Below are 27,436 nucleotides of genomic sequence, written 5' to 3'. Positions count from 1 at the left end.
CAATTAAAAAAGTTTTGGAGTTTAAAAATATTTTAGTTTTAATCTTATAATACTTGAGGATATATAATTTTTTTTCTAAATATTATATGTCGGTTCAAGGCAACTTTTATGAGTTAATAACAACTTAACAATGGGGACAAATGTAAAAAATATTTATAATTTTAAAATTTAATAGTTTGAATGTAATTTGTACTTTAAAATTGTATGAAAAATCAGATGACAATAAAATTGTATGAACCTTGATCACAACCAATTTATAAAAAAATATTCATAATTTTTTCCATTATTTTTATTTTCTCAATTTGATGTAAAAATATGTTGGTAAAAATTATTAAATTGATATGAGCATAGTCACAAGATTCGCGAATTAAATCCGAATAATTTGTTTTTTGGTGATGCCGAACCGAATGCCGAATTATTCGGTTGACCAAATTAAATCCGAATAATTCGCAAATTTTATGAATTTTTCCCGAATTTTTCTCGAACTTTTTCCATAACAATTTTTTTTTGCTCTCTTGCAGGACTGAGATCTCTGATCCGGATACTTCCGAATCATTCCCGAATTATTTCTGAATTACAAATTTTTGACCTCGCCGAACTGAATCCGAATAATTCATTTGTCACTGTGGATATGAGAATGAATTGTAACCTGCTCCATATATTATGTATAGTTTAAGCAACAGCTGGTCATAAATCCACAAAAAAATGATAGAATAAGTGTCAAAGAGAGTAATCTTACCGGAAGGTAAGATTACCCCATCATGTGCATATTTAATGGAGTACAGCTCCAATAGAGTGGGCAATCATCTTGGAGATTGAGAGAGAGAGAGAGAGAGAGAGAGAGAGAGAGCAAAATAAATCTTGGAGAAAAATTTGAAGACTATGGATCCATACAAGGTATACACATTCTCATTTCTCATCAAGCTTCATTTTATATTTTAGTTTGGTATCTCTTTTTCAGATAAAAAAAGGCATGAAAATAGCAACCAAGTAATCTTTGGTTTGTTATCTTAAATAAATAAGTGTTATATATGTTTTTTTAATTAGATTGTTTAAGTGTTGTTTAAGTGTACCACAGAACTAATTAAGCACGTGTATTTTATTGTAATATAATAATTTCATGAGTATGAATCAGCTGTTGCAAGCTGCAAACTACCTTCTGATAGAATATTGAATAAGAGAATTTTTTTAAGAGAAAATTTTATCAAATTCAGCTAATTGACGTCATCTAGTCACACAATGAAATTTGCAAATCCAAAAATTCTGCTCATGAATAATATTTCAGATTAGGACTCAGCTAGAAACTTTTTGTTAATTTGTTTGAAATTAAAGTTTCAAAGTTATTCATCCATCCTATGTTATATAAAACCTAATTTAAAGAGAATAACATAATTACTGTTTACTACTGCTAGAGATGAAAAAAAATAACAATATTCTCTTAAAAAGTAGAAATGAAATATACTGTCAATTAAAACATAACAGTATTTTTTTAATTGAGAGAAGTGGCAATCATGCACTGTAGTGACAATAACCTATCTGGTACAGATAACAGTGACATGTCACCAGCTGCCAGAAAAAGATTCCAAGAAAATAGCTGATCCGATCCAATATCTTTGGACCTTTTAGCTTGCGTACCCTGCAAAAACTATTAATTTTATGAACAAACTTTTCTCAAAGTAAACAAGTAATTTCTTAGGGGTAAAGATATTGACACAGTAAATTTGACTTCATGCAGATCATGACAAGTACAGACAAAATGAAAAAAGAAAATATATAACTAGTACACTACTGCATGAAGCTAAGCTTGCTTTGTCAATATCTTTAGTCCTGAGTTTAGAATTCAGATTAGATAAAGATATTTGACAGAATCAGGTTAGATCCAAAGCATTCAATAACTCTATTCTCTACGGTACTATATATACGCACCTTTTGATTCGGTTTAATTGGTGACAAAGAGATTTCAAAGATATTGCAATAAAAAGCGACTAATTAAACAACCCCTAGTTGCTATAACCGTCTTGATCAAAATTAAATTATTTACATTGCCCCTTAATTTTTAAAGATCAAATGTCAAGTACGACAAGCCGTAACAATTATTTGTATAATTACATGACAGTAAATGTGAAATTATTTCTAAAATATTATACTTTTTTTTTTTTCAGTTTCGTCCTTCAAGTGGTTTCGACACAACATACACTACCACCAATGCTGGTGCGCCTGTTTGGAATGACAATGAAGCCCTCACCGTTGGATCTAGAGGTAATTTTAATATTTTCTCATTAAAAGAAAAAAGAAAAAAATACAAGTTTTCTACACTGACAAGTGACAAGTAATACAAAGCTTACAACAGATCTGAGTTGTATATCTTAATATCAATTCTAATATTTTTATATAAAAAGTGATATATATACTAGAGGCTTAGAGCAAATTTCTTTCTTGATATTAGCAGCTAAGATGTCATACTGATTTCATACATTAAATAGATGCCAGTATGTAATTAAATAAACTTTAAAATATTTGTATTTTCAAAGGACCAATCCTGCTTGAGGACTACCACCTGATCGAAAAGGTGGCGCACTTTGCCCGGGAGAGGATACCGGAGCGGGTGGTGCATGCAAGGGGTGCCAGTGCCAAGGGGTTCTTCGAGTGCACCCATGACGTGACGCACCTGTCATGTGCAGACTTCCTGCGTGCGCCAGGTGTCCAAACACCCGTCATTGTGCGCTTCTCCACTGTCATCCATGAGAGGGGTAGCCCTGAGACCATCCGTGACCCCCGTGGGTTCGCCGTCAAGTTCTACACCCGAGAGGTATGTTAATTATGTCATTAGTTAATTATTTTCATTTTACTGATGTAATTAATGGATACATTGTCTACTTGTGAACTGTTAGTTCTAGTGCTGTTAATTGTCTTGCCTAGTTGGGGAAGAAATTTAAGAGAATTGAAAAAGAAAAGAAAAAAATGTAGGCCTTTTTTTTTTTTTTTTTTTTGAAATACCATGACAGAAGCTATTGTAGGCCTTTTTAATAAGGGGAATTTCATGTATACGGTATACTTCTCAAAAACTTTGAAATTATGTATATTCCTCTCTAAAATTCATAATATATTTACCATTCTAAATTTCAAAAACTCACAAATTTATTCAATTTATTTATGTCTTTTCATTAAAATTCATTCCAAGTTTATAAGACTCATTTTATCCTTTATTAAGAAAATAAAAAAATATGTAGCATGTTTACGAAAATTATCAGTCTTCTAATTGGTCAATTTTCGAGAGTAAATGTGAAATGACGTATACACAGTGACATATATTATGAATTTTATAGGGGAATTGGGATCTACTAGGAAACAACTTCCCGGTGTTCTTCATCCGTGACGGAATCAAGTTCCCTGACGTGATCCACGCATTCAAGCCGAACCCGAAGTCTCATATCCAGGAATACTGGCGTGTGTTTGATTTTCTCTCGCACCATCCCGAGAGCATGCACACATTCTTCTTCCTCTTTGACGATGTAGGCGTTCCGATCAACTACCGTCACATGAACGGATTCGGGGTGAACACCTACACATTTATCAACAAGGAGGGAAAGTCGCATTATGTCAAGTTCCATTGGAAGCCGACATGTGGAGTGAAATGTTTGCTTGAAGATGAGGCGGAGGTTGTCGGAGGCAAAAACCACAGTCACGCAACACAAGATCTGTATGAGTCGATTGCTGCAGGGAACTACCCTGAGTGGAAGCTCTATGTGCAGGTTACAAATTCTGACAATTAATTATAACAATATAACAATTATTACTGTAGAAATTCTTTTTAATTAAATTGTGGTTCAGTTGTTGAATTTCGGTAGAAATGCTAATCATTTAGAAAGCTATTTTTGTACTTGGTTATGATTTGGACTAGTACTTGTATAACAGAATTTTGGTAAGAAGCAACAAATATTAAGTTGATGTGAAACTAATTCTTGGAGCATTAATTTTTTATCACATAGGTGATGGATCCAGACACTGAGAGCCGTTATGATTTTGACCCGTTAGATGATACCAAGACTTGGCCAGAAGACCTGCTCCCTCTGCAACCAGTCGGTCGTCTCGTGCTCAACCGCAACATCGACAACTTTTTCAACGAAAACGAACAATTGGCGTTTGGACCTGGTCTTGTTGTGCCAGGAATATACTATTCTGATGACAAGATGCTTCAGTGCCGTGTCTTTGCATACGCTGACACACAACGCTACCGTCTCGGACCAAACTACCTCATGTTACCGGTGAATGCGCCGAAGTGTGCTTTGCACAACAATCACTTTGATGGTGCCATGAACTTCATGCACAGAGATGAAGAGGTAATTGGAACTTAGAAGTATTATCATGAATCATGGTGAACATTTTTTACTTGATGATTATTTATATCTTCTTCTTTTTTTCTTTTAGGTTGATTATTTCCCGTCCAAGCATGATCCGCTCCGTCATGCTGAGAAGCACCCTATCCCTAACCGTATCCTCAGCGGCAAGCGCGAGAAGGTGGAGCTATTTTTCAAATAGTATTTTGTTCTTTCATTTTTTTTTTTTTAATATGATCCTCATTTTCAACATTGACATCAGAAATACAAACCAAGTTAATTTTACCTTGTTGATTTGTAGGCTACCATTAGAAAGCAGAATGATTTCCAGCAACCAGGGGAGCTTTACCGTTCATGGGCTCCTGATAGGTACCAGATCGTTGTTCTGATCACATCCATACTTAGCATATAGTAATCAGTAACAGTTGTACAATAAAATTTTAAATTTGAAATGATCTCCATTTTTTCAGGCAAGAGCGGTTCGTCAAAAGATGGGTAGAGCAGTTGGGACACCCGAAAGTGAGCCATGAGATTCGCAGTATATTTATCTCTTATCTCTCTCAGGTACCTTTTATTTACATTTCATTTTCTTATTTCCCAAATCTAGGTTTCAAATTTAAAAAAGAAGCTCTCTCAAAAAAATACAAATAATTAACCCCATTAATTCACATTCATATATAATTGTTAATGTAATTGATGTGAAGGTTAGGATAAGCCAGTGAAATATAGTAGCACATTGTTTTACATTACACTTTCCTTCAATTCTTTTGGCTCTCTTCAAAACTGTGGATTTCTATGCTTCAATTGATTTTGGTTTTGATTTGCATGAATGCAGTGTGACACATCTCTTGGGATGAAGGTGGGTAACAGGATTAATGTCAAACCAAGCATGTAATGTAATGTCGAACCATGCATGAAAGGGCTAAAATAAGCGTGTGCTGTTTTATGTATGAAGCCTCTTATGGAATAAGAGACTCCTCTCCTCTCTTCTGGCAAGAGTAGTCGGTTTCCTATTATTTTTCTCTCTTTTTTTTTTTTTTGGAATCCTGTAATTTTCACGTCTCTCAAGTAAACTCTCTTTAATTTAATGATATGTGATGTGATATTTGCAATATTTTTAAACCCAACTTTGTCTCGTTTTCAATTTCCTAAGAGCATCTTGAAACTTTTAAAGTTTCTAAAGTTTCTAATTTCGTGTAGCAGTTTATAATCTAATTTCATAAATATGAGAGAATTCATGCTGACCAAATGATTGACTCAAATTATTTCTCATTTTTAATTTGTTGTTAACGTGACATAATAGAAACTCTAAAATTAATTTTAGAGACGTAAGAGTTAGAAACTTTAAAAACTTTAATTTCTAAAAAGCAATTAACAAATATTTAGAACTACTTTTGCATTTACAAGACTATTGTTATAAAATGTACATATGCTGTAAGAAAGTTTGACGTACAATATATTCGAAAGGTTGAAGCGTTGATAATAATATAATTTAAATAAATAATAATTGCAATTTTTAAATCGTTTAATGAATGGTAAAATATGCACAATTTCATCATTTTTAACAATTATAAAGATCGTCAACTTAATCGATTATCACTAGATTCCTACTCTATGAAAAAGCTTAAATTATCATGATTAACACAAAGAAGGCTAACAGTAGTAACAAACGAAGAAATGTGTTATTTTCATCAAATGTATTATGTACAAATAAAGGCATTTAATTACAAAATTGGTGAAGGAACATTAAAATAAAAGCTTATCAGGCTATCTGACTAGTGATGACAAGATAGCACTCTAGCACATCCAAATATAAGCTTATTAGGTTATCCGACTAGTACATGCTAAGATAGCACTCTTCATCTTCTCTTCATCCATCGAAGCCTGGATAAAAACCTACATTTTCCAAAATAATAATAATAATAATAATAATAATAATAAAATAAGAGAACACCACAATCACCACCATCCTCAATGATTAGGGATGTAAAAAGGTTACGCCCTGACTAGATACGTCATGTCACGGCGCGTGGGCCGGTCATGTGTTGTGACTCAAGTCGAGGTCATTTGCGTGACGTGGCCATTCTTTAAGAAATTGGCACCGCACATGGACTGGTCTGATCACAACACGGCACAGCACGTGATCACGTGAGGCATGCGTGATCGTGACCTTTAGATCTTGATCCAATAGTGAATTTTGAATAAACAAACTAAAATTACAAAAAATATAGTTAAACTACACCAAATGTGATGCATGTGGTCACGACGTGCACGTGACTTGGTCACACCGTGACAAACGTATTGTGACCGTCCATCCCAATTTGGCCACGGCACGGCACGTAAAAAATTGGCTTGGTGTCACAGCATGATTAGTCAAGGCAAGTCACGTATTTACATCCCTAAATTCCCCATCAGCAACAACAGAAATTGTCGATGACAGTAATGGATTAACAATACTAACACTTTTAAGAATAACTAACCTCTTGTACTTTGTTTCCGAAGCGAGCAAGTAACCTGTATCTATCATCAACCATAGGTGCCATGTAAACCTTTGGAGGTCAAAGAAAAATAAGGGTATAAATGTCACATTCTGAAGCTAGGATAACAAAGCTAAGGAATCATTTGAAATTTCTTATGTACAAACTATATATTTCTCATCCTAATCTCAATTCTCATCTCTTCATGAGGAAGCAGGAAGGTCTAATTATTTTTTAGAGGAAGGATCAAGCCCATTTTTCTTGGTCCATATCCTCTGAGATATCTCAATTTTTCGGTTAATCTAAAGCCGGGACAATTTTTTTCCGGGCCTATTCGGAATGCAGGGGGTCAGTATTATTGTACTTTGAGATTTGTGCAGAAAGGATTTGAACAGTCCGGGTGTTTCCACAGATCAACTCAAAGTTTAAGATATCTCAGAGGATGCAAATTCCTGTTTTTTGAGGGTAAAAATTGTCTTTGAGGTTTTGTTGGGCCAAATAAGAATCATTTCCAAAATTGTACCTGAAAAGTTGGTGCCAGTCCCGTGCTTAAGAAAAAGGTTCCCTTGGAAATAGTATCAACCTCCTCCAACTTATTTAGTTCTTTTATTAAAGATTCCACGTCCTCCCACTGTTTTATTGTTTTACAAAACATAATTAATCAATTATTTAATGATTAACCAAATATGAAGTCCAGGGACACATACAATTGATTCTTCTCCCAGTAAATTTCTTCATAAACGATGATACTAAAATCAACCGTTATAACAATTAAATTAACTGGTTGGTTTGTCTGCTTTGCAGTATGGTACGTCCTTGCCTGTACCGACCAATATCATTACAGGCATCATAGCTTTAGAAATTGAAAATACCCAAAGCTTGTAAAATACTAACAACATCCAAAAGAACACTTCATCTTTCCTCAAATAATTCTACTGGACACAAAGCAAAAATAGGTAAATTTTTCAAATGGTTTTAGGAAGAAGAGGGTTCAAATGTCTTCATTTTTTGTCTCCATTTTATGTGCCTCTGTTCTTAGAACTAAAATAGCTTAAAATTTAAAACTTCAAATGTCAAAATAAAACCGTTAGATATTATATATATCACTTTCTCTATGCACAAAACAGAATCGAAAAGTGATAATTTTTTATGTGCATGTAGAGAACATAATATAGATCACATCTAACGGTTTTATTTTGACATCTAAATTTTGGAATTTTTGTTATTAGAAAATTAAAAATTGGAGGCATTTGAACCCACTTCAGGGAAGAAAGGAGAAGTTACAAATCTGTACCTCTTCTTCTGGTTGTGCTGCCTGGAGAGTTCCACTGAAAGACATGTCACCAGCAATTACTGATTCAAAATCATTGTTTTGTGGATCCGGCTTATACCAATTAAAACAAAGAAAGATTACTTACACCAATTAAAAGTCAAATCTTTCACAATATTATAGAAAAGCAAGGTCTTTTTTGAGAATCTCTAGGAAAACTTACGGTAACTCCTTTGAGTGAGAGAGTTATGCGCTCACGCGTGTAATCCAAATTATGAACTCTTGCATCAAGAATCTAGCAAAAAAAGCACAATTATGTAAATAGTAAATATATCAAATATATCCTCAACCAAGTAGTATGGTTCAAGATGGTTTTTCTTGATCTGTGTCAAGAAATGCCAGTTGTATTCTGTACCAGCACATACTGTTTTCTGGGATATGTTGATCTTTAATTGATAAACAAGCTTGATTAGTCTCTAGTGTTTGATTTGAGTCTGATTTTGGGGCGTAATAAATTGAATAATAAATGTGGTCTGAAGCATCATTTTCCTTCTAGGTTTTGTTAGGTAAAACAGAATTTTTTATAGATATAGGGGGGGGGAGTGAACCTGGCCTAACTTGTGAGAAAATAGAAGATCTATTGTGCCCTCACAAAGGACCTCTTCTGCAGGAATTAATGCGGAAACCCCCTCAACCTTTTTCAAATAAGAAAAAAGTTATAGAAAATCTTACAATTGCCAGAAAAAAAGAGTAGCCTGCAAGAACTTGATGAACCATGAAAAGAGAAATATTGAGCTAATATAGTGTTTTCAAAGACACATTGAAAATGTAGAATTGACCAAGTTTAGAAATCTATCAATCACTTATCTCACAAAAGGAGGTCAATTTTGGGAATTTCAAATAGAGAGGGGGACAGGTACAAGAGATACTTTTCCTTATTCCCAAGAAAAAATAGAAGCATGGAGTGCAAAATTAACAAATATTACTCACCTTAACAAATATACCAAAGTGTGTAAATCTGTAAATGCAGCATTTCACGATATCTCCGACGTTAAGCCTAGCCTAGATAATTGATAAATGAAATGAGGGTTATAAAATGCCACTTGTCTGGAATTCTGTATATGTAAAATTGAAAACTTGGGCAATGAGAAACAAAATTCAGTATAATACCATGAGCTTTCTCTTCTTAAGTGATTCTTGGTGTTCTCTGTGTTTTCCTGTAAATATGATCTTTTTAGAGCTTTTATCAGCCATGGAGACTCTAACTTGCAATTTCTGAACATTGGTAAAGAAAAAAAATGAGAGAAAAATATGTTAGAGAATATTATGTTGAGTCGTGAAACTCAAATGCACAGGTCGACATGTCTCGCTGCCAGGAAGTGCATTGCTGCATTGTAGTAACAAATTTCACATACAATTTGAATAAACTTTTTCAAAAAGCTATAATAATTAACCCTTTTGTTTCTTTACTTCCACAAAAATGAAATTAAACTTTTTTGAGCTGTATTTTGTGGTAGATACGGGGACCTTACGCGAAAGATTTCATCTTAGACCTTTACGTGCCATTTGGTTTAGATCGACCTTTTCCAAATAAATAAGCAAATATTCCAAACTATTGAGAAATCATGATACTTCCCTAAATAATATGCTAATTCTGAACTAGCAACTATGACGGCATCAACATAAGCATAGTAAATCACGCTTCTCTCTTTTACTTTGTACTGAAGGAGTCAAGTCCCCAAAAGAAGACCCGCAAGGAGAAAAAGAACACACAGCATACTCGTCTTCAGCAAACCACTAATTGGACTTCATGTTTTACCAATGAAAAAGATAAGGGGGAATTTCATGTATACCCCCCCCCCCCCCCCCCCACCCCCCCACCCAAACCTTCAAAACTACATATTCCCTCCTCTAAAATTCATAATATCATATTTACCCTTCTAAATTTCAAAATCTCACAAATTTACACATTTCATTGTCTTTCTATTAAAACTCATTTTAAAATTATAAATTACCCATTTTACCTTTATTAAGAAAAATGAAAATATGTAGCATGCTTAAGAATGAGTCTTCTAATTGGTCAGCTTTCAAGGACAAATGGGTCATCTCTCTACTTGTGACATTTAGGCCAAATGCTGCACTTGTTTTCGTAATAAATAATTCTTCTCAATACCTGACCAATAAAGGAAGAGAAGAAAGATTCTTTTTCTTGTTGGTACTCTAGAAAAAGACCACCAAAATTCAAAGTTGAATTTGAATTCACTGCCTCTCCAATTTGCTGATTCTGTTCTAGGGTTTTAGCATCTAGCCCTAAATCTGACAGACTATCCATTGAAACAGTACTGTCTATATTTTGCATTTTCTGCTGGTAATTTGTAAGGTCCACCCCTTTCATCCCTAGCCAAGAGTCAAAAGCATGGAACTTGTATTGGAGGCCAAGATTTCGGTCGAGATTTCGGTATGGTATGAATCCTGCTATGGAGTCTAAAGTTGCCTGAAAAGAATAATCAATAAAACAATGAGAAACTTCAGACAAAATCCTCAACATCATATAATAGATACTTAAGATTGTATTTATTTGGCATGAACTTGGTGAGACTATAATTATATGCATATGTGTCTTCATTTGTCAGGAACTTATTCTCTAGTATACTTCTTCTTCAAAGCCTTTATTCCCAAACAAGTTGGGGAAGGCTAGAAATGAAACCCAACCGGAATCAACAACACATGGACTTCTCAGGAGCTTCTCAGGAGGTCACCCATCCTAGTACTACTCATATCCAATTCGTGAGGGTTTCATTTCCATAAAGAGGTTTTTTTTACCGCTGGCTCGCCAAGCCTATCACGACCCCCCCTCCTTTTTCCTAGCTTGGGACAGGCTGTGTAGAAACTACACAGGCAGAGTTATTCTCTAGTATACTCATGCAGGTATTTACTTTATACAAGGTAGGTCAAACACAGGAAATACATAAAGAAGACTTACAATAAACCCTTCATTGGTGTATCCAGCCAACTCTACAATGACTCTTTCACCAGTATTCAGAAGTTTTTCTAACTTTTTCCAATCCTAAGACAACAAAAGTACACTGATAATTAATCATTGGTAAATAAAAAAAGAATGATCATTCTGTCCTCGTGAAAACAAGAAATACTTGTACCTCCTCTTCTAATGAAATGCTTCCAGCATCTGATGATTCATTCCTACAATTGGATGTTTTCATCTAAAATTTGATGGAGAGAGAAAGAGATATATATATAGAGAGAGAGAGAGGGGGGGGGGGGGGGGGGGGGTTCAAGAGAGAGAGAGAGAGTTTTCCTTCTTCTTTTTTTCCTTTTCTTTATTAACATGTAAATAATAATTGCAAAACCATGTCATTTCAGATACCTTATCAGTTTATTGCCATCGGTTCCTTGATTTGTTTGCTGTAACCCTTCAAACATGATAAAACATATAGTAGCTCAGAAATAGCAATACATAAATGCAAAATACCAAAAATACTTCATACAAAATTAATGAAGAACTTCTACAAGCTGTCTATTCATTTATGGTACAGGGCCAATGAAACAGTAACGACATACTACCACACCAGTTAAAATACTGGTACGATTATATTGTGAGTATCAGGAACGCTCACCTACATCAAATTTAGGCTTCTTATGAAGTATAACATCGCTGAGATCTTCTCTGCTGTACCTTGCCATCATTTCTGTGCTTGATTCGCGCTTGGGTTTCAGGTTCAATTCACTCAAGTCATTGCTGTGGTCATGTATATGCTCATCCAATAATTGCCTTGGTTCATTTTCGGGTCTCGGATCCATATCAGCATTGTTATCCAAGGAAACATCTGGCTTTCTCAAGTCAGTAATACTGGGTCCTATCCCTTCTATCCTTACATTTCTTAGATCTTCTCTATTGACTCTCACCTTATCCAATGATGGTTTCAGCTCCAATTCAAAATTTTGGTCTGGTTGTGAGCTTAAGCTGCTGTCTATTTGCATATCCGGTAAGAGGTTTGGTTTTGGTTCATGTTTTGGGTCGGTTTTATTATTGTCAGTTGGTATAGAGGGTTTCCTCAAGTCAATACCTGCTGCTTGTTTAGTAAAGTTGCTCATAAGTGGAGGTAATTTCGGCCGTTCTAGATTTGAGTGGTACTGGGTTTCGGATTTATTTTCCCTCTCTTCAAGTGATTTGTCTATACTAGGCACAGGGATTGCAATATCGGGTTTTGTGGTCATGACCTACAACATTTTTAAATTTTGTTAATTACCCTATATCGCTGCCATCAGTTAGTAGATATATTCCTGTTATAGTCCGTTTAGTATTTAGTATTTACTGATACAGCTCAAACTTTCATACGTTTATAAAAGAAATTTCTGTTTCTTATTTGCTAATAACACAGGTTTTCATATTTGTAATAAAAAAATAAAAATAAAAAATCACCTCTGGCCTTGGATTGAGAGAGACTGGGACCGGGCGTGAGAGGTATAACTCATACTCACTCTTCTGTGGTTTGTAGGACTGATAGATCATGCTTACATCAGATGGAACCTGATCCGCCAAGTCATCAGGTCTACTTTCTGTCTTGTATGGTTTTCCAACCTGTTTTTATAGATCACTGCACCATTAGATATCAATTTGAATATTAAGATAATAAAATGAGGACTTCATCAGGTAGCTGTATCAAATTAAGAGTTTCGTCGAATGGTGCTATCTAGTCATATTTCTAAGTTTAGGCATACAGCGGCGGACCTCAATCAAAAGTTAAAACTATAAAGAGAGGCCCAAAAAAAAAAATGCAAGTAGGCAACCAGTAGAGAGAGAGACCAGTTGGGACAGAGCCAGAACATTATTACGAGGAAACCCAATGTTCTGGTAACAGACAAAAAGAAATAAAATAGGCAAGAGAATATAAACTAACATATCTCTGTCTTGATTAGCATATTATTACGAGGGATTTCATGTATACCCCTCAAAAACTTTGAAATTACATATTTCCCATCTAAAATTCACAATATCATATTTATCCTTCTAAAATTCATAACTCACAAACTGTGACCCATTTGCCCTAAAAAATGGACCAATTAGAAGATGATATTTCTCTTAAACATGTTACATATATTTTATTTTTCTTAATAAAGGGTAAAATGGGTACTTTATAAATTTAAAATGAGTTTTAATAGAATAGACAATAAAATGGGTAAATATATATTATGGATTTAGAGGGTGGAATACGTAATTTTGAGTTTTTGAGGGGCATACATGAAATTCCCCCTATTCTTATATATAAGGAGATCCATCAATAGAAATATCATCCAGTATAATAACAATTACATATGGAAAAACACAATCCTGCCCACCCCTTTCCCCAGCAATCTGCCCCTGGAAGGCAGTACGTGCCGCTACCAGACAGTACCGAGAGTGTCACTAAAGTCTTTTTGTAAGAATTTAACCATGGAAAAAGATGGTACAACAAAACTCACTTCTCATTATTCAACTTTGTTGAGAAAACTGCAAAAATCACATCTGTTTCTGTCAGAAAATTACCTCTGGTTTCTGAAGAAGGGTGATATTTTTCACGCCTTCACTTCTCAGGATGGGTGCCGGTTTCTTTTTCATTAAGCTTCTTCTATAATTATCTTCATAAACCACACCTGGCTTCCTCAATTTCATCACAACATCACCGGCATTCTCATCATCTGCATTCTCAGCTAATAACTGCTTCATTTTAGACACGGCTCGCCGTGACAGCCTAGGGCTTGACCTCTTGCTTGAGGAGTCTTCGTTTGTATTGACATCGTCTTCAAATAGATTATCCATTTTGACATCACTTCCAATGACGATAGTAATAGCATCGTCATCAAACGGATCGATATCAACAAAGTCGAGTTTTGGATGTGGCTTTTTAGCCATTATCTACATATATATAAAAGTTACTAATGTATTTCTTCAGTAATTAACTTATTTAAAAAACAGAGTACAGGTTAATGCTGATGTTTTCAAGTGTAATTATGCAACGAGATCTAACAAAAGGTTATTCATGAAATGATCATTTTATGTAGTTCCAACCACAAAAATATGATACCTATAACATGTGTTTAAATCTTAATTTGCATGCCACTGTGATAACGTGCATCCAAAAATGCATCATGTCAATCTACAAAATACTGCAGGTGTACGCTAAGTGCAGGGCTGAAAGTTTAGCCCGTAACCTACACCTCACTCATGCTCTATTCGATTCTTGCTTTGAGTTTGACTCATTCAATTAGGTTGACTCACTTGTGCTCGATTCGAACATAGCTCAATATATACTCGTGTTATTCAATTTGAAGATCCATCCATTAATATAACACAAGATGCTCACTTTTTTTGGATTTGAATGTATATTTTCTAAAATTTTATTCAAAGATCAACATAATATTGATAATTACACATTTTTCAATTAAAAAGGAATTACTATTTAGTTATGTTGCCTTTATTTGTTTGAATTAACAATTTAACATGAAAACTAATAATATTTGTTTGAATTAATATGAAAATACATACAAAAGAAGACTAATTTATGATTTGAGTAAAAAAAAATCAATTCAGAGCTCGATTGAGTTCAAAAATGAAAAGGAGTGAATACCTTGAAAGCGCTTTGTTGATTGTCGTAGAAGACGAGACGTCCGATAGGACGGGGGAGGATGACGTGGCGGCCAAGAAGGGTTCCACGTGGAGGAAAACGGGTTGCTTTAGCGACGCCGTAGGATGCCACGGCGTCCATTTTTGCTTTAGTTTTGTTCCAGCCGAGGTGGTGGAACCGGGGAACAAGAGCACTGGACAGTATCACTTGTGTAGATAGATGGTCGATGAATTGGGTCTGAATCCCGAAAGTAATCCAAATTTTGAGTTTACATCCGGACCGTACGATCAGAATCGGGGCCAATCCGGCCCGAGATGGAATGCACAGATTCCGTTAATAGTCGTGCAAGAATAGATCGGACGGTACCGATTTAAAATAAAATTTTGGGTTACTTTAGGGTTACACCAATTCCGATGGATTTGGGGAAGAGATGGAAATGGTGAACGCCAGTAGGCCACATCTTTAGTCAGTACCGGAGATATCTACATCTAATTTACAAGTGAAGGATGTCTTGAAATTCTTTATTTTAATAAATTTGTTAATATTTAAAAATTAATATTATAGAATGATTTATATTATTCACGTATTATGTTTATAAAAATAATAAAATTTGGTGTATCTCTCACTGTATATTAAAATGTGAAATTTATAAGTTCATTTTTTCATTTTTTTTTTTTAAATCATGATGAAGATTGTCAAAATAATAATGCCATCGCAATCTTCAAGTTGAAGTTGTGCCAATCACCCCCTCAGTTTTTATTTTTTAATCTTGAAAATTACCCTTTTTTGTGACAATTGTAAAGAAAGATAGAGGTCTAATTTTTCAATTTTTCAATGTATATAAGATTTCTTCATCCGGGTTTTGAAGCCACATCCATCTATACGGAAGATGTTATGTTTTGTTACTAAATCAAAAGCTGATTTTGTATTCTTTGATTGTTAAATTTTATTAACATTGTTAACTTGATGGATAAATAGAGAGAACACCCTTGCAATTTAGCATTCATTTTATTATTTTGAAACTATATTTTCTCAATCTCATATTACAAAAACATTCATTTAATTTTATCTTTAGTTTTCACATCAAAATAGAATAAAATATATTGTATGCACAACTTAAGGAATACCTTTTAGGAGCCTGATAATTGTACTACAGACGAAATCTCCGAGCGTGTTTCTTAAGTAGTTTAACAGAAAAAAAAACTTTCAATATTATCTAACTTCCATTTCCAGCGCTAATATCCAAACATTTAAAGTTTTGTTTATAACATTTTACAATGCTACTCGCAAGCATTAAAATTCTAAATCTATATAGTTTTAACTCCTAACTACTTTTGTTTTCAAACCAAAAACAAAAAGATTCCTTTCACCCACTTTTTTTTTATTTTTTCTCTGATCATTCTCATTTATTTTCTCGACGATCCGTGATGAATTTTGCGAATATAAAAATATGAAACATTTTTTATCCGATTTTCTCATTCAAATGAGATCCATGAATAATAACTTTCGAGTTATATTTGTGTCGTATTTTTTTTTACCACTTTAAATCTTTGTGACTTTCAGTTTTTTTTTTTTAATTTTGCTTCAAAATAATTTAAACCTCTATTTACAAGTATATAAACCTCATGTACAAGCATATAAACCTCATTAATAACACTTTAAATCTCTAGAATAAAACATATAAACCTCATGTACAAAGAATTAAAATCTCAACAATAACATTTCAAAGCATATAAACCTCAACAATAACACTGCATTTACAAAACATATAAACCTCATGTACAAAGAATTAAAACCTCAACAATAACATTTCAAAGCATATAAACCTCATGTACAAATAATTAAAACCTCCACAATAACATTTTAAAGCACATAAACCTCAACAATAACACTGCATTTATAAAGCATATAAACCTCATGTACAAAGAATTAAAACTTCAACAATAACATTTCAAAGCATATAAACCTCAACAATAACACTACATTTACAAAGCATATAAACCTTGTGTACAAAGCCTTGAAAATTTTAATTGTTGTAGACTGAGATTTAAAAACTTGAAAATTTAAAGTCTTAAGAGTTTTACTTTAAAATTACTCAAAAATATTTTTTCATGGATCTTATTTGAAAGATAAAATCGAATAGAAAATATTCGTATTTTTATATTCGTAAAATTTATCATGGATCGTCGGAAAAATAAATTATAATGATCAGAGAAAAAATAAAAAAGAGTAGGTGAAATGAATTTTTCCGTTTTTTGCTTGAAGACAAAAGTAGTTAGGAGTTAAAACTATACAGATTTATAATTTTAATGCTTTCAGATAGAGATTTACATACTTGCGAGTAGTATTGTAAAATGTTATAAACATAGCTTTAAATGTTTTGATATTAGCACTGAAAATAGAAGTTAGACAACATTGAAAGTTTTTTTGTTAAACTACTTGAGAGACGCGCTCAGATATAATGGCTCGGGTACCAGAACATTTCTCTATATATTAATTTCTCTAAAAAAAATTTCTGAAATTATAGTACTTAGTTTGCCATTTTTGACCTCAAGTATAAGAAGTGTGAAACTCTGTCTCTTTTATGATAAAATATTAAAATTTTAAATGTATGAAGTTATTTTTGTCATTTATCATTGTAAATATATTGGTGTTTAGTTAATTCAACAGTTGGGGCCGATTGTCACACATGAAAATTGAAAATTTGGGAGCTAGTTGTCAATTATATATTAGCAGATTTATGCTTTCATGAGATACTATGCTATTCGTAGATTTATGTTAGTTGGGGCCAATTGTCACACATGTTAGCCAATAAATGAGAGAAACAAAAGGAAATATGGTGTTGCTAATTAATGACTCATTAAAAGTATAATATCATGATTAATTTAAGAGAAAATCATGTTACTTTAAAATCATATATTACAAAATTTTGTAACAGCTCATTTTTGTTTCTCATTTATTATAAATAAGTCTATATGTTAGGGAAGATGACAAATTAGATTAAAGTCGTTTCGTTTTAGTCTTAGTGTAATACTAAGCTTAGAATGAGCGAGTCTCTTTCGGATCTCCTTTGGATGAGCTAGTTCCCATTGGATCCCTATTGGGTGAGCAAGTTCCTTAAGAATTAAGTGAGTTCTCTTTTTATTGATTAGCCTCAATAAATATCTTGTATTGTTACTATTTTATCAATATAATTTTATATTTTTTAAGTTTTCGCAATCTCCATTATATTTGCAATATTTTCCGTTATCATGTTCCAATTAATAGTTTTGCCTCACTATTGTTTCAGTACTATAATAAAGGAAATAAATCTGCTGCGATTCAAAGGAATTGTAGGTCTCTGTTATTCCAAATTTAATTTTTGGAATGCATGAATCTCAATAGAAATTATTTTTATACACAAATTTCAAAACAAATGAAAGGTTGAATTTAAAATATCAGAATTCCTCCAATTTCTTTGGATCGCAGTATATTGATTTCCAAATCGAACCTTTCACCTCTGGAAATAAATCCGCTGCGATTTCCTATAATAATATGATAGTAGTATTTTGAAAAAGCATAAATCTACAATGTTTGTTTTGCTTCATAGGTTAATTTTTTGTTTGTCAAATGTTTGATCTGGAACAGTTTTAAAGGGATTTCAGAGGTGAACTAAGTTTATAAAATTAACAATTTTATCGTTTATACTTCATATTTTTTTATTATTGTTTATATAATTCAGTATTTCTCATAAAATATTAAATATGTGGTTGTAGTTTAGTAATTAAAATTTTAATTTATTAAATATATAGTTGTAATTTAGTGATTAGAACTTCACCGAAGCAAATTGAATAAAATACTAATATAATGCTACGCCAATTGGAACAATGTCTTCCACCATGATGGTAATGATACAAGAAAATCAATATTTGACAAGTACAATAATTTAAAGATAAAAATCATCCAATACCACAGAACAAGCAAAAGCACAAGATAAGTTTTCCTTTTATTTATTTTTTCCATTAAAAAAGATAAATCTTTTTCATTGGTTAACACGGTTAGGAAATTGAATAAATCATAATTAAACCCTATATATATTTTCTTTTACTCCATTGCATCCTACCTTTCTCATTCTCCTTTTCTTGAGAAAAAAAAATAGAAACAATAATAGGATTTCAATTTTTGCTAAAACAAAATAAAACAATATAAAATTTGCATCAAGTTAAAAAATAATTAAATTAATATCCATCCAAATTTTTGGTCCTTCACTCAACCTGTTCTCTCCTTCTACAACCAAATACCTTCACCACCCCATGGGTGTCACCGGCTACGAGCATTCCGCTTTCGTCTCCCGTCCCTTGCCGCCAACTCACCGCACTAACAAAGCCCCGATTCCTCGTATTTTCGATTTCCATTGAAGTATGTATGTGTTCACTAAATCCGCTGATCCATATCGGCCTTCTCCACCGCAAATCATACACGAACACCTTATTACTCTCGGATCCGCTCGCTACGAGTCCCTCATGCATCCACACCCCCATCCCCACGAAACTTCTCGAGCTTGTGTGTCCCGTATATTCCCTCACACATTGCCCATTGCTCCATTCCCAAAGCACATGTCGGTCATCTGCACCCGATGAAACCAATCTACCATGTCCCGCAAATCGAACGTAGGTTACCGCTCGTGTATGCCTGTCAAGAACCTGAACCGGACCGTGTCTCACCATACGTATATCATACACATATGCTTTTTTATCTGCACAACCTATTGCGAAAAACGGTTCTCCGCTTGGGTCGAACTCCACGCAACAAACGGGCGAGGTGAAAGGAATGGTTTCAAATAGGACGTCGGAATTTGCACGTGGGTCCCACATATGCGCCGTGCAATCATCTGAACCTGAGGCGGCTAGAGAACCGTTCGATGAGTAGTCGATGGACCAGATGCGACGGCCACCATGTTCGTCTCGCTCAGACACTGCCATGCCACTGCCACGTGTCACATCGTACTCCGTCACCACGCCGTCATAATCACCGGCACCGATAACATGGCCTGTGCGAAACCTACAAGACAATATATATTTATATATATGAAGCATAAGTTCTGTGTAAATGAAATCTAGCTAGTATATTCATACCTAAATATAATTTGATCAAGAGGGCATGGTCTTCTTATTCTTTGATAAATGGTTCTTGTATTATATTTTCTTTCTCATATAAAAAATATAAAGATATGTGTGTTTGATATTTCTAAAAAACAATAGCATTAAAATAATTTACTTTTATTAACAGATGTCAAAATGTTTAAATATATAGAAGTCTAAAAATCTACACAAAGCTATCCAAAAAAAATATAGAAGTTAAAACAGTATTGTTAATATCTTTATTCTAGAATGAGCGGAACAGCTTTGATTAAATCTTTCCTTAAAGGGCATAATCGTAGTTAGGTGGGGCATCTTAAAATCTTAGCCTTGCCTTTTTTGGTTTATTTTATTTATAGCAGGCTAGCAGCACAAAGTACAAACGCCGTCTCTGTAAATTAGTTGCCAATGTATGGAAAAATAAAAAATAATGTACATGTATCAATTAATGTATGGAAAAATAAAATGCACAGGAATTCAATAAACACCACACTTGAGGTTTTCAGTAAACTTTTACACAACAAAAATTGTATTAATTTGATGAATTTAATGTGCTTGTATATATATATATGAACTAAATTTGGAATGCATGACAAACCTAACATTGCTGAGCTTGGCAGGGGTACAGATTGAAACCGATGGCTGAGATTGCGCCACGCATTCAATAAGCGAGCCGAGATTGAACACTCGTATTTTTCGGGCTATGCCGGCAGTGGCAAGCAAAGAGTCATTACTATCAGAAGGCGAGAAAGCAATGGAACCAATCGAGTCAGATGCGAGGAGAGACGAGGAGGAAGAGGGGATGGAAGCAAGTAGCGAGAAATCCCATTCGTGCCGCGGTAACTCCTCTTGCTGTAAGTCTAGTTGCTGTTGCTGTTGCTGTGTTGGGTCATGGCCTTGATTCATGGGGTGTTTTTCATTGGTAATTAGAAAGAATTTTGTGTGTGTTATAAAAGGAGAAGAGAACAGAGAGAAAGGGAACCAATGAGAGGGGGAAGGAGAGGATACGTGGATTCATTTGTCGTTGTATTTAATTTGCTTGTTGAGAGAGAAGATTGATGTGTGGAGGAAGCAATTGAGAGGGGGGTCGGTGAGGGAACAACAAATTAATTAATTAGGTTTTAATAAAATGCTCTTATGAGTTTCTTTTAAAGATATAGAGTATCTGGATAAATAATAAATACACTCAAATTTACCCGAAGTTTTTTTTATTACCATAATAAAATAAAATAAAAAAACAAAACACCACCGTTTTGGGAGAATTCCATGTTTACCCAGACCACAGTGGGCCGCAGATTGGCCATGCGGCTCCATTTTGGAGGAACCGCATAGCCAATTCACCCTAGAGATTGGGTTGCATGGCCAATCTGCGGTCCATAATGTATATTTTTTTAAAAACAGAAACATAGTTTTATTTGTTATTTTGTTTGTTTGTTTTGTTAGTTTTGTTGTATTTAAATAAAGTATATGCAAGTTTGGATGTTATGAAAATAAATTAAAATAAGCTATAATTAGAACAATACTACGATATATGATAAATTTGTACTATAGCGCGTATGACCCCTCCCAACTACTAAATTGACGGGCAATTGCCAACTCCCTTTCACGCCACAGTTTGTTATAGCCGGTATCTAACCGTTGTACATTGCAGCAAGAATGATCCTGACAGCTTGCATACTCAAATCAACATCGTTCATGTGAGTCAATATGCAATCGGCAACCATAGCAACCAACAACTGTGCATGATCTACTCTTGTCGCATCAGCGTGACAAGAGTGTTTTGTTGAGCACTTGGAGACACGTCATTGTGAACCATTACTAGTGGCAATAGCATATATGTACCATCCACATCTGTTATCCTTGCACTTGAACCTCATTCTGGTTTTGTTACTTATGCGTATTTCTTACTTCTTTGTTGCACTCAATGTGAAACCTAGCAATTGCACTCTTCACTTTTCTCTTTTGAGTCATACATTCGTCCTTCCAACAATTCATCCTCAAACTCTACTGTACTTTCAAAAAAATACGCACCAGCTTCCTGAAACCCCGATGTGTCATTGAAAGCTCTAACCGAGTGTGCGATCCATTATCTGAAACCCGCTATCCACTCTAAACCTCTGTCCAAGCACAGGATGAGTATCTTCCTAATCACTATGATCGCTCATACCCTCAAGATCACTATCACCCCAATTTTCCTCTGCCTCTTGTAATTCTGGATTCACTGTTTCATCGGTTTCATCCGAATCACAAGACTGACCCCAATGAGCGGTCTAACTGCTATAAGGCTGGTTAATCTGGGGTCAGGACCGACGCGGGGGGGGGGGGGGGGGACAACTAGACGATTGGTCCCTCTATACTGGAGCTTGACTACTGACGGCTGGTCAATTTGGAAAGGGGTCAGATTTTGAGGAATTAGACTTAACCCGACTACTACCCCGGATTAACCTCATAATTGGGTTGGTACGCCGAGCTCGAGTAACCTCCACAAATAACTCAGTTACCTTGTACCCATCCCCAGGAAAACTCATGGTCTGGTTGTACATTACCTACCAAACTCCATGATTCTGAACATGAAAGAGTTGGAACCAGGCTTGTGCTAAACTAGTGGGCATGCTAATTTTGGCATGAATATTAAGGTCATACTGACCAAGATCCAATGCCCAGGTTGTGATAAATAACCGATTTAATCCCCATCAAATCAGTACCCGGCATTACCGGAATCACAATAACATGCTTGATACTATAATAAACCCCATTATGGCCTGTTAAAACATCACCACCAGTGTAAATGGATACCATAAGAGTCATTTTGAATCCAATACACAAAAATACCTAAAATTAAAAATTAACTAAATTAATTATTTACCTACAGAAAAATAAACAAAAAAATAAAATAAGAGAGAGAAAAAAAAAACTTACAGTTCAAAAGCTAGTTGATGAGAGAGAACGGGGAGAGTGTGAAATGAAAATTCTATCTCTAAATTAGTTTTTATAGGAAATTATGGGCCACAGATTGGCCATGCGGTCCAGTCTCTAGGGCCTCGGATTGGCTATGCAGTTCCTTCAAAATGGGGCCGCAGGGCCAATCTGTAGCCTGAATAAACATGAAATTCTTCAAAAATCAGAGTGTTTTGATTTTTTTTTTATTATGGTATATAAATGAACAATCTGAGATCGATGCCTAGCTCAAGTTGGGTTTTTGTTTACTTCCAACTATATATACTTGGTTTGGCAATCTTACACTTAAATCATTATTAAAAAAAAATTATTTGATAGAATGTTAAAGGTCTCGAATCAACGAATTTAATATAATATTATATTAAAATAAATGATTTGTAGTTTTAATTTTTTTTATTTTGAAAAATATTTGTTATTATATGTAATACAAGAGTGGATGTCAAAAGTATTCTTTTGTTCGAATCCAAAACTATGGACTATAACGAAAAAGTATAGAAATTGATGTTTATCTTTACTTATTTGAATATATCTGGTGTAAGTTTAACTTTGACGTATATATTTATATGATATTTTAAAAAATATTGTTCAACTTGAAAGTATATTCTTCATTTCTATATTACATCTATAAATTTTGGATCAATTTGCGAAAAGTTAACCATTCATCAAATAATTTAAAAAAAATCAACAATGGAGTTTAAAAAATATATATATATATATATATATATATAGAATACGGCTAACGCGCTTCCTCTAGCATATGGGCCGAAATGCTTCCGGTGGAAAGTTGAAATTTCAAAATCCAAAAAGTCGATCTGAACCGTTCACCTTCTTCTCCATATTAATATCTGCTTGGAGACCAAATTTTACATTTTTCTGAATTTTTTTACTATTTATTAAGCTATTTTGAAAATCGCTGATCCAACGGTAGCTTCTGATTTTTACTGTTTGGTAAGCCACCGTTGGATCAGCAATTTTCAAAGTGGCTTAATAAATAGTAAAAAATTTCAGAAAAATGTAAAATTTGGTCTCCAAGCAGATATTAATATGGAGAAGAAGATGAACGGTTCAGATCGACTTTTTGGATTTTGAAATTTCAACTTTCCACCGGAAGCATTTCGGCCCATATGCTAGAGAAGCGCGTTAGTCGTACTCTCTCTCTCTATATATATATATATATAAGAACCAATATTTGCTCTAGTGCTAAAATACAACATCTTTTGAGTGAGAGTTCGTAAATTTGAAACCTAAACAGAGATCTTATATGAACATTAAATGAAAGTTGGTAGGTTAGATCTTGTAAAATGTAACTTTGCTATTGTCAACTTTCACAATATTCATGGTTCAAAACACATTTGTAAAATACATACTTAATTATTGCATAATTAATACTAATACTATACATACAATGATACAAATTAGATTGTTATATGAAAAAAAAAAAAAGTTCTCTAACGGTCCGTTAGCTGACGTGACGGCGTTTGCATGCATGAGTTTGTGCATGCAAATTGTGACATAGATTATAGATAGGGGTGTAGCTTTCCCCACGTAGCTTCTCTCTCCACCTACAGTTTCTATTTCCTCTTCTGCTACTGGCCTCTCTTTTGCTAGGATTTCATTTCAGAAAAAAATAGTTGAGAGATAGATTTGCATTATGTGGGACATACTCTTATAACTGAGGCCCCCACCTTATCCACTCAAAAAATCCCTCTTGGCTCCTTCCTTCAAATGAATTTCCTAAATTAGAATTTTAAAATCTTAAGCCCTTGTTCTTTTATTTTCAATAAAAAAAAAAGAGCAGTGATATTTTGCTTTTTATACTCAGCTGAAATAGGAAAAATTAATGTCATCTATTGAAAAAACAGTATTTTCATCTAAGTTATTATCATTTTTTTTATATTGTAATGCGGATGTAGTTAATGTCATGATCAAATATAAATCGTTAATGTTTGTAGCAACATAAATTAATTAAAAAATATTTATATATATATTATCATAAATATCATTATGACATCACTGCGAACATGGATCTACCACCGTCACTAATAGTAAATACTATCCGCGAGAGTATACCGACAAAATAATAAACATAAGACAATATTATGACATATATATTATTTTATCTCGCGGATAGTCACTGAATCATTTGCTAATTGTAAAAGTAACAAAATAATAAACATGAGACAGTATCCGCGAGCGATACTATCGGTATACCCTCGCGGACACTACAGCAAATTCCACTTTCTGTGACCGGAAAACCGGTCGCAGAAAGTATTGGCGCCGGTCGCAGAAAATCAATCCGGTCGCAGAAAGTGAAAAACGGTCGCTAATACCCCGGTCGCTGAAAGCATTGTCGCAGATACCCTCCTGATGACGTCACCGGTCGCTGAATGACGTCATCCGGTCGCTGATACTTTTTCTGCGACCAAATTTTTTGGTCGCAGTTATTTTTTACTGACGTCATGAAAGGGTATCAGAGACTGGTGTAACCGGTCTCTGATACCTAAATACCGGTCGCTGATACTTATATCAGCATTTTTTTTGTATATTTTGTTATTTACATTTCTCCATGACATTTCAAATAACATAAATAAGACAACAAATAACATAAATAAGACAACAAATGACATATAATTCCACATTCACATCGATCAAACAATAATATCAAATAATAGCTCAATTCGAATAAGCCGATTGATGCAATATCAAATAATAACAAATTGATGCAATAATAGCTCAATTCCACATTCACATCGATCAAACAATAATCAAGAAGGACTTATTGCGAGAAATTTCAGCTTCAAACGATAAGCCGATTGATGCAATATGGTTTTGCGCATGCTTCACGAAAAGGGGCGTAACTTTTGATCCGTCCGTCGGATCGAGCTGAAATTTTGACAGGAGCTCCACAGCCCAAAATCCAAGCTAACTTCCTTTCGAGCCCGATCCGACCGTCGGATTCGCGATCCGAGCCTTCCTTCATGGACCTTTCTTTATAAATATATCAAGCAAATTGAAAAGCTGAGATTCAAAAATTCATAGAAAATAGTATAAAAATCCAAATAATACAAAATTTGGGTCTAAACTGCATGAAAAAGAGTCTTCTTTCTGTTTGTGAACTTGGATTTGACAGAAACATGGCCTATGCCCTCTGATTTGTCTGTTTTCTCATAGAGGGCATTTCTTGGATACCAAACAATTTATGCATATTAATAATTCAGTATAAGATGGTTTAATTACCTGTGCAGTGAGTTCATTGGAAGAGTTTGCATGACTAGTATCATTGCTATAAGCCTTCTTGTAACTCTCAATTGTACCTTTAAATTGTTATACAAATGCAAAAAGGGCAGCAACAGTCACCTCTGCCGATACATGATACTTTTAGGATATAAATTAGGATTGAAAGAATATAAATTAAAAGTGAAGCATAGCATACCTCGTCTTGACAAGTGAGAGATTTTATGTTTGTATTTGGCTCGACTGAAATTGCAACAATGGAAGTTTAGACAATGAATCATTAGTAGGAAACATCTAAATTCTCACAAAAGAGAAGTACTAGTGCAATAATAGACATGAAAAGAGAAGTGCTTCTTGCCTCCCACCTCAAGAAAAAACAAAGCATAATCTAAAGAGATCTTCCTTTTAAGCTTTGTTGAGAGCTAGTGTGCATGGTAGGATCATACCACCTCTCTTCCAACTTGTAACATAATATATAAAATAGAGACTCAATTCTCTATGCTCAAATCCATCCATTGATGGATGGTGTGCATAGGGTTTGAACCCCAACTCCTAAGAAATCTACTTGATAGCTTCAATTTTGATATTTATTTCGTATATTTTTTATACAAGAAATGAGACTGACCACCAAACCGAATTGGTGTTCATTACTTGTAGATACATATAACTCAGCCATTACCCTAAATTATTGAGTACCAAATCAGCCATTACCCTAAATTATGCCCCAAATTCATCCGAAATTAATCCTAAATCAAAAAGTACCAAATCAGCAATTGATTAGTGAATTTCATAAAATACAATTCAATTCAGTGCATTTCAGAAAATCGAATCAAAATTCAATAAAAATCAGTGAAATACCTGGAGAAGAGACAGTGATGTGACGGACCTGCTGGCTCTTCCTTAGACCTTCCTCGATCAGTCGGGCGATGGTCGTGCTAGCGCAGAGAGGAAGGGAAGGGGGCTGTGGCTGGCGGTGGTGTGGCCGCTCCGTCTAGCGAGCTAGTGGCGCAACGAGGGAGGAGAATACAGCGAGAGAACGGGAGAGAGAGAGCGGCTAAAAAAACGATCGGATCGGGTTAGGGTTTCGCGCGAGGGAGGAAGGTCTGGCGCGCATTTGGAATAAGAAAAAAAATACTTTCTGCGACCGGTGCCTTCGCCGGTCGCAGATACGGTCGCAGATAGTCATCGTCGCATTTGTTTTTTTGTTTTTGATTTTTTTTTGGGGGGAAACAACTATCTGCGACCGGCAGAAGCGCCGGTCGCTGATAACGGTCGCAGAAAAAGATTTCTGCTGTAGTGGGATACTCTCTCATTCTTGTGATATAATTCATCTATCTTAATTTACCAGTAATAATAATATGGTTAATTTGTTACAAATCTAATACTTCACGAAACAAAATAATAAATATGTGATACTTTA

General features: G+C 34.3%; 3 protein-coding genes across 3 annotated transcripts; 1 reads left to right on the top strand and 2 right to left on the bottom strand.

Annotated features, from left to right (window-relative positions):
* Positions 1 to 685: 685 nt before the first annotated feature.
* LOC144572552 (catalase isozyme A) lies at positions 686 to 5,445 on the top strand. Its single transcript, XM_078322166.1, has 9 exons — positions 686 to 897; positions 2,163 to 2,259; positions 2,532 to 2,809; positions 3,327 to 3,752; positions 3,990 to 4,340; positions 4,429 to 4,518; positions 4,639 to 4,706; positions 4,808 to 4,901; positions 5,173 to 5,445. The coding sequence occupies exons 1-9, from the start codon at positions 883 to 885 to the stop codon at positions 5,230 to 5,232; spliced, it is 1,479 nt and encodes a 492-aa protein (XP_078178292.1). The 5' UTR covers positions 686 to 882; the 3' UTR covers positions 5,233 to 5,445.
* Positions 5,446 to 6,004: 559 nt separating this feature from the next.
* On the bottom strand, positions 6,005 to 14,938 carry LOC144572551 (Nucleic acid-binding, OB-fold-like protein). Its single transcript, XM_078322165.1, has 16 exons — positions 14,711 to 14,938; positions 13,630 to 13,998; positions 12,526 to 12,684; positions 11,720 to 12,323; positions 11,470 to 11,515; positions 11,243 to 11,285; positions 11,068 to 11,151; positions 10,258 to 10,578; positions 9,255 to 9,359; positions 9,075 to 9,146; positions 8,693 to 8,779; positions 8,308 to 8,379; positions 8,109 to 8,198; positions 7,338 to 7,445; positions 6,818 to 6,886; positions 6,005 to 6,233 (listed from the first exon to the last, which is right to left on the bottom strand). The coding sequence occupies exons 1-16, from the start codon at positions 14,846 to 14,848 to the stop codon at positions 6,159 to 6,161; spliced, it is 2,442 nt and encodes an 813-aa protein (XP_078178291.1). The 5' UTR covers positions 14,849 to 14,938; the 3' UTR covers positions 6,005 to 6,158.
* Positions 14,939 to 18,671: 3,733 nt separating this feature from the next.
* LOC144572890 (WD repeat-containing protein RUP1-like) lies at positions 18,672 to 20,906 on the bottom strand. The gene is made up of 2 exons (XM_078322574.1): positions 20,423 to 20,906; positions 18,672 to 19,747 (listed from the first exon to the last, which is right to left on the bottom strand). Exons 1-2 carry the CDS (start codon positions 20,728 to 20,730, stop codon positions 18,952 to 18,954), a joined length of 1,104 nt encoding a protein of 367 aa, XP_078178700.1. The 5' UTR covers positions 20,731 to 20,906; the 3' UTR covers positions 18,672 to 18,951.
* Positions 20,907 to 27,436: the final 6,530 nt, after the last annotated feature.

The sequence above is a fragment of the Carex rostrata genome, chromosome 20 (assembly GCF_964058835.1).
Source record: "Carex rostrata chromosome 20, lpCarRost1.2, whole genome shotgun sequence".
Taxonomy (NCBI): domain Eukaryota; kingdom Viridiplantae; phylum Streptophyta; class Magnoliopsida; order Poales; family Cyperaceae; genus Carex; species Carex rostrata.
This window is presented reverse-complemented; position numbering and strand designations above follow the sequence as displayed.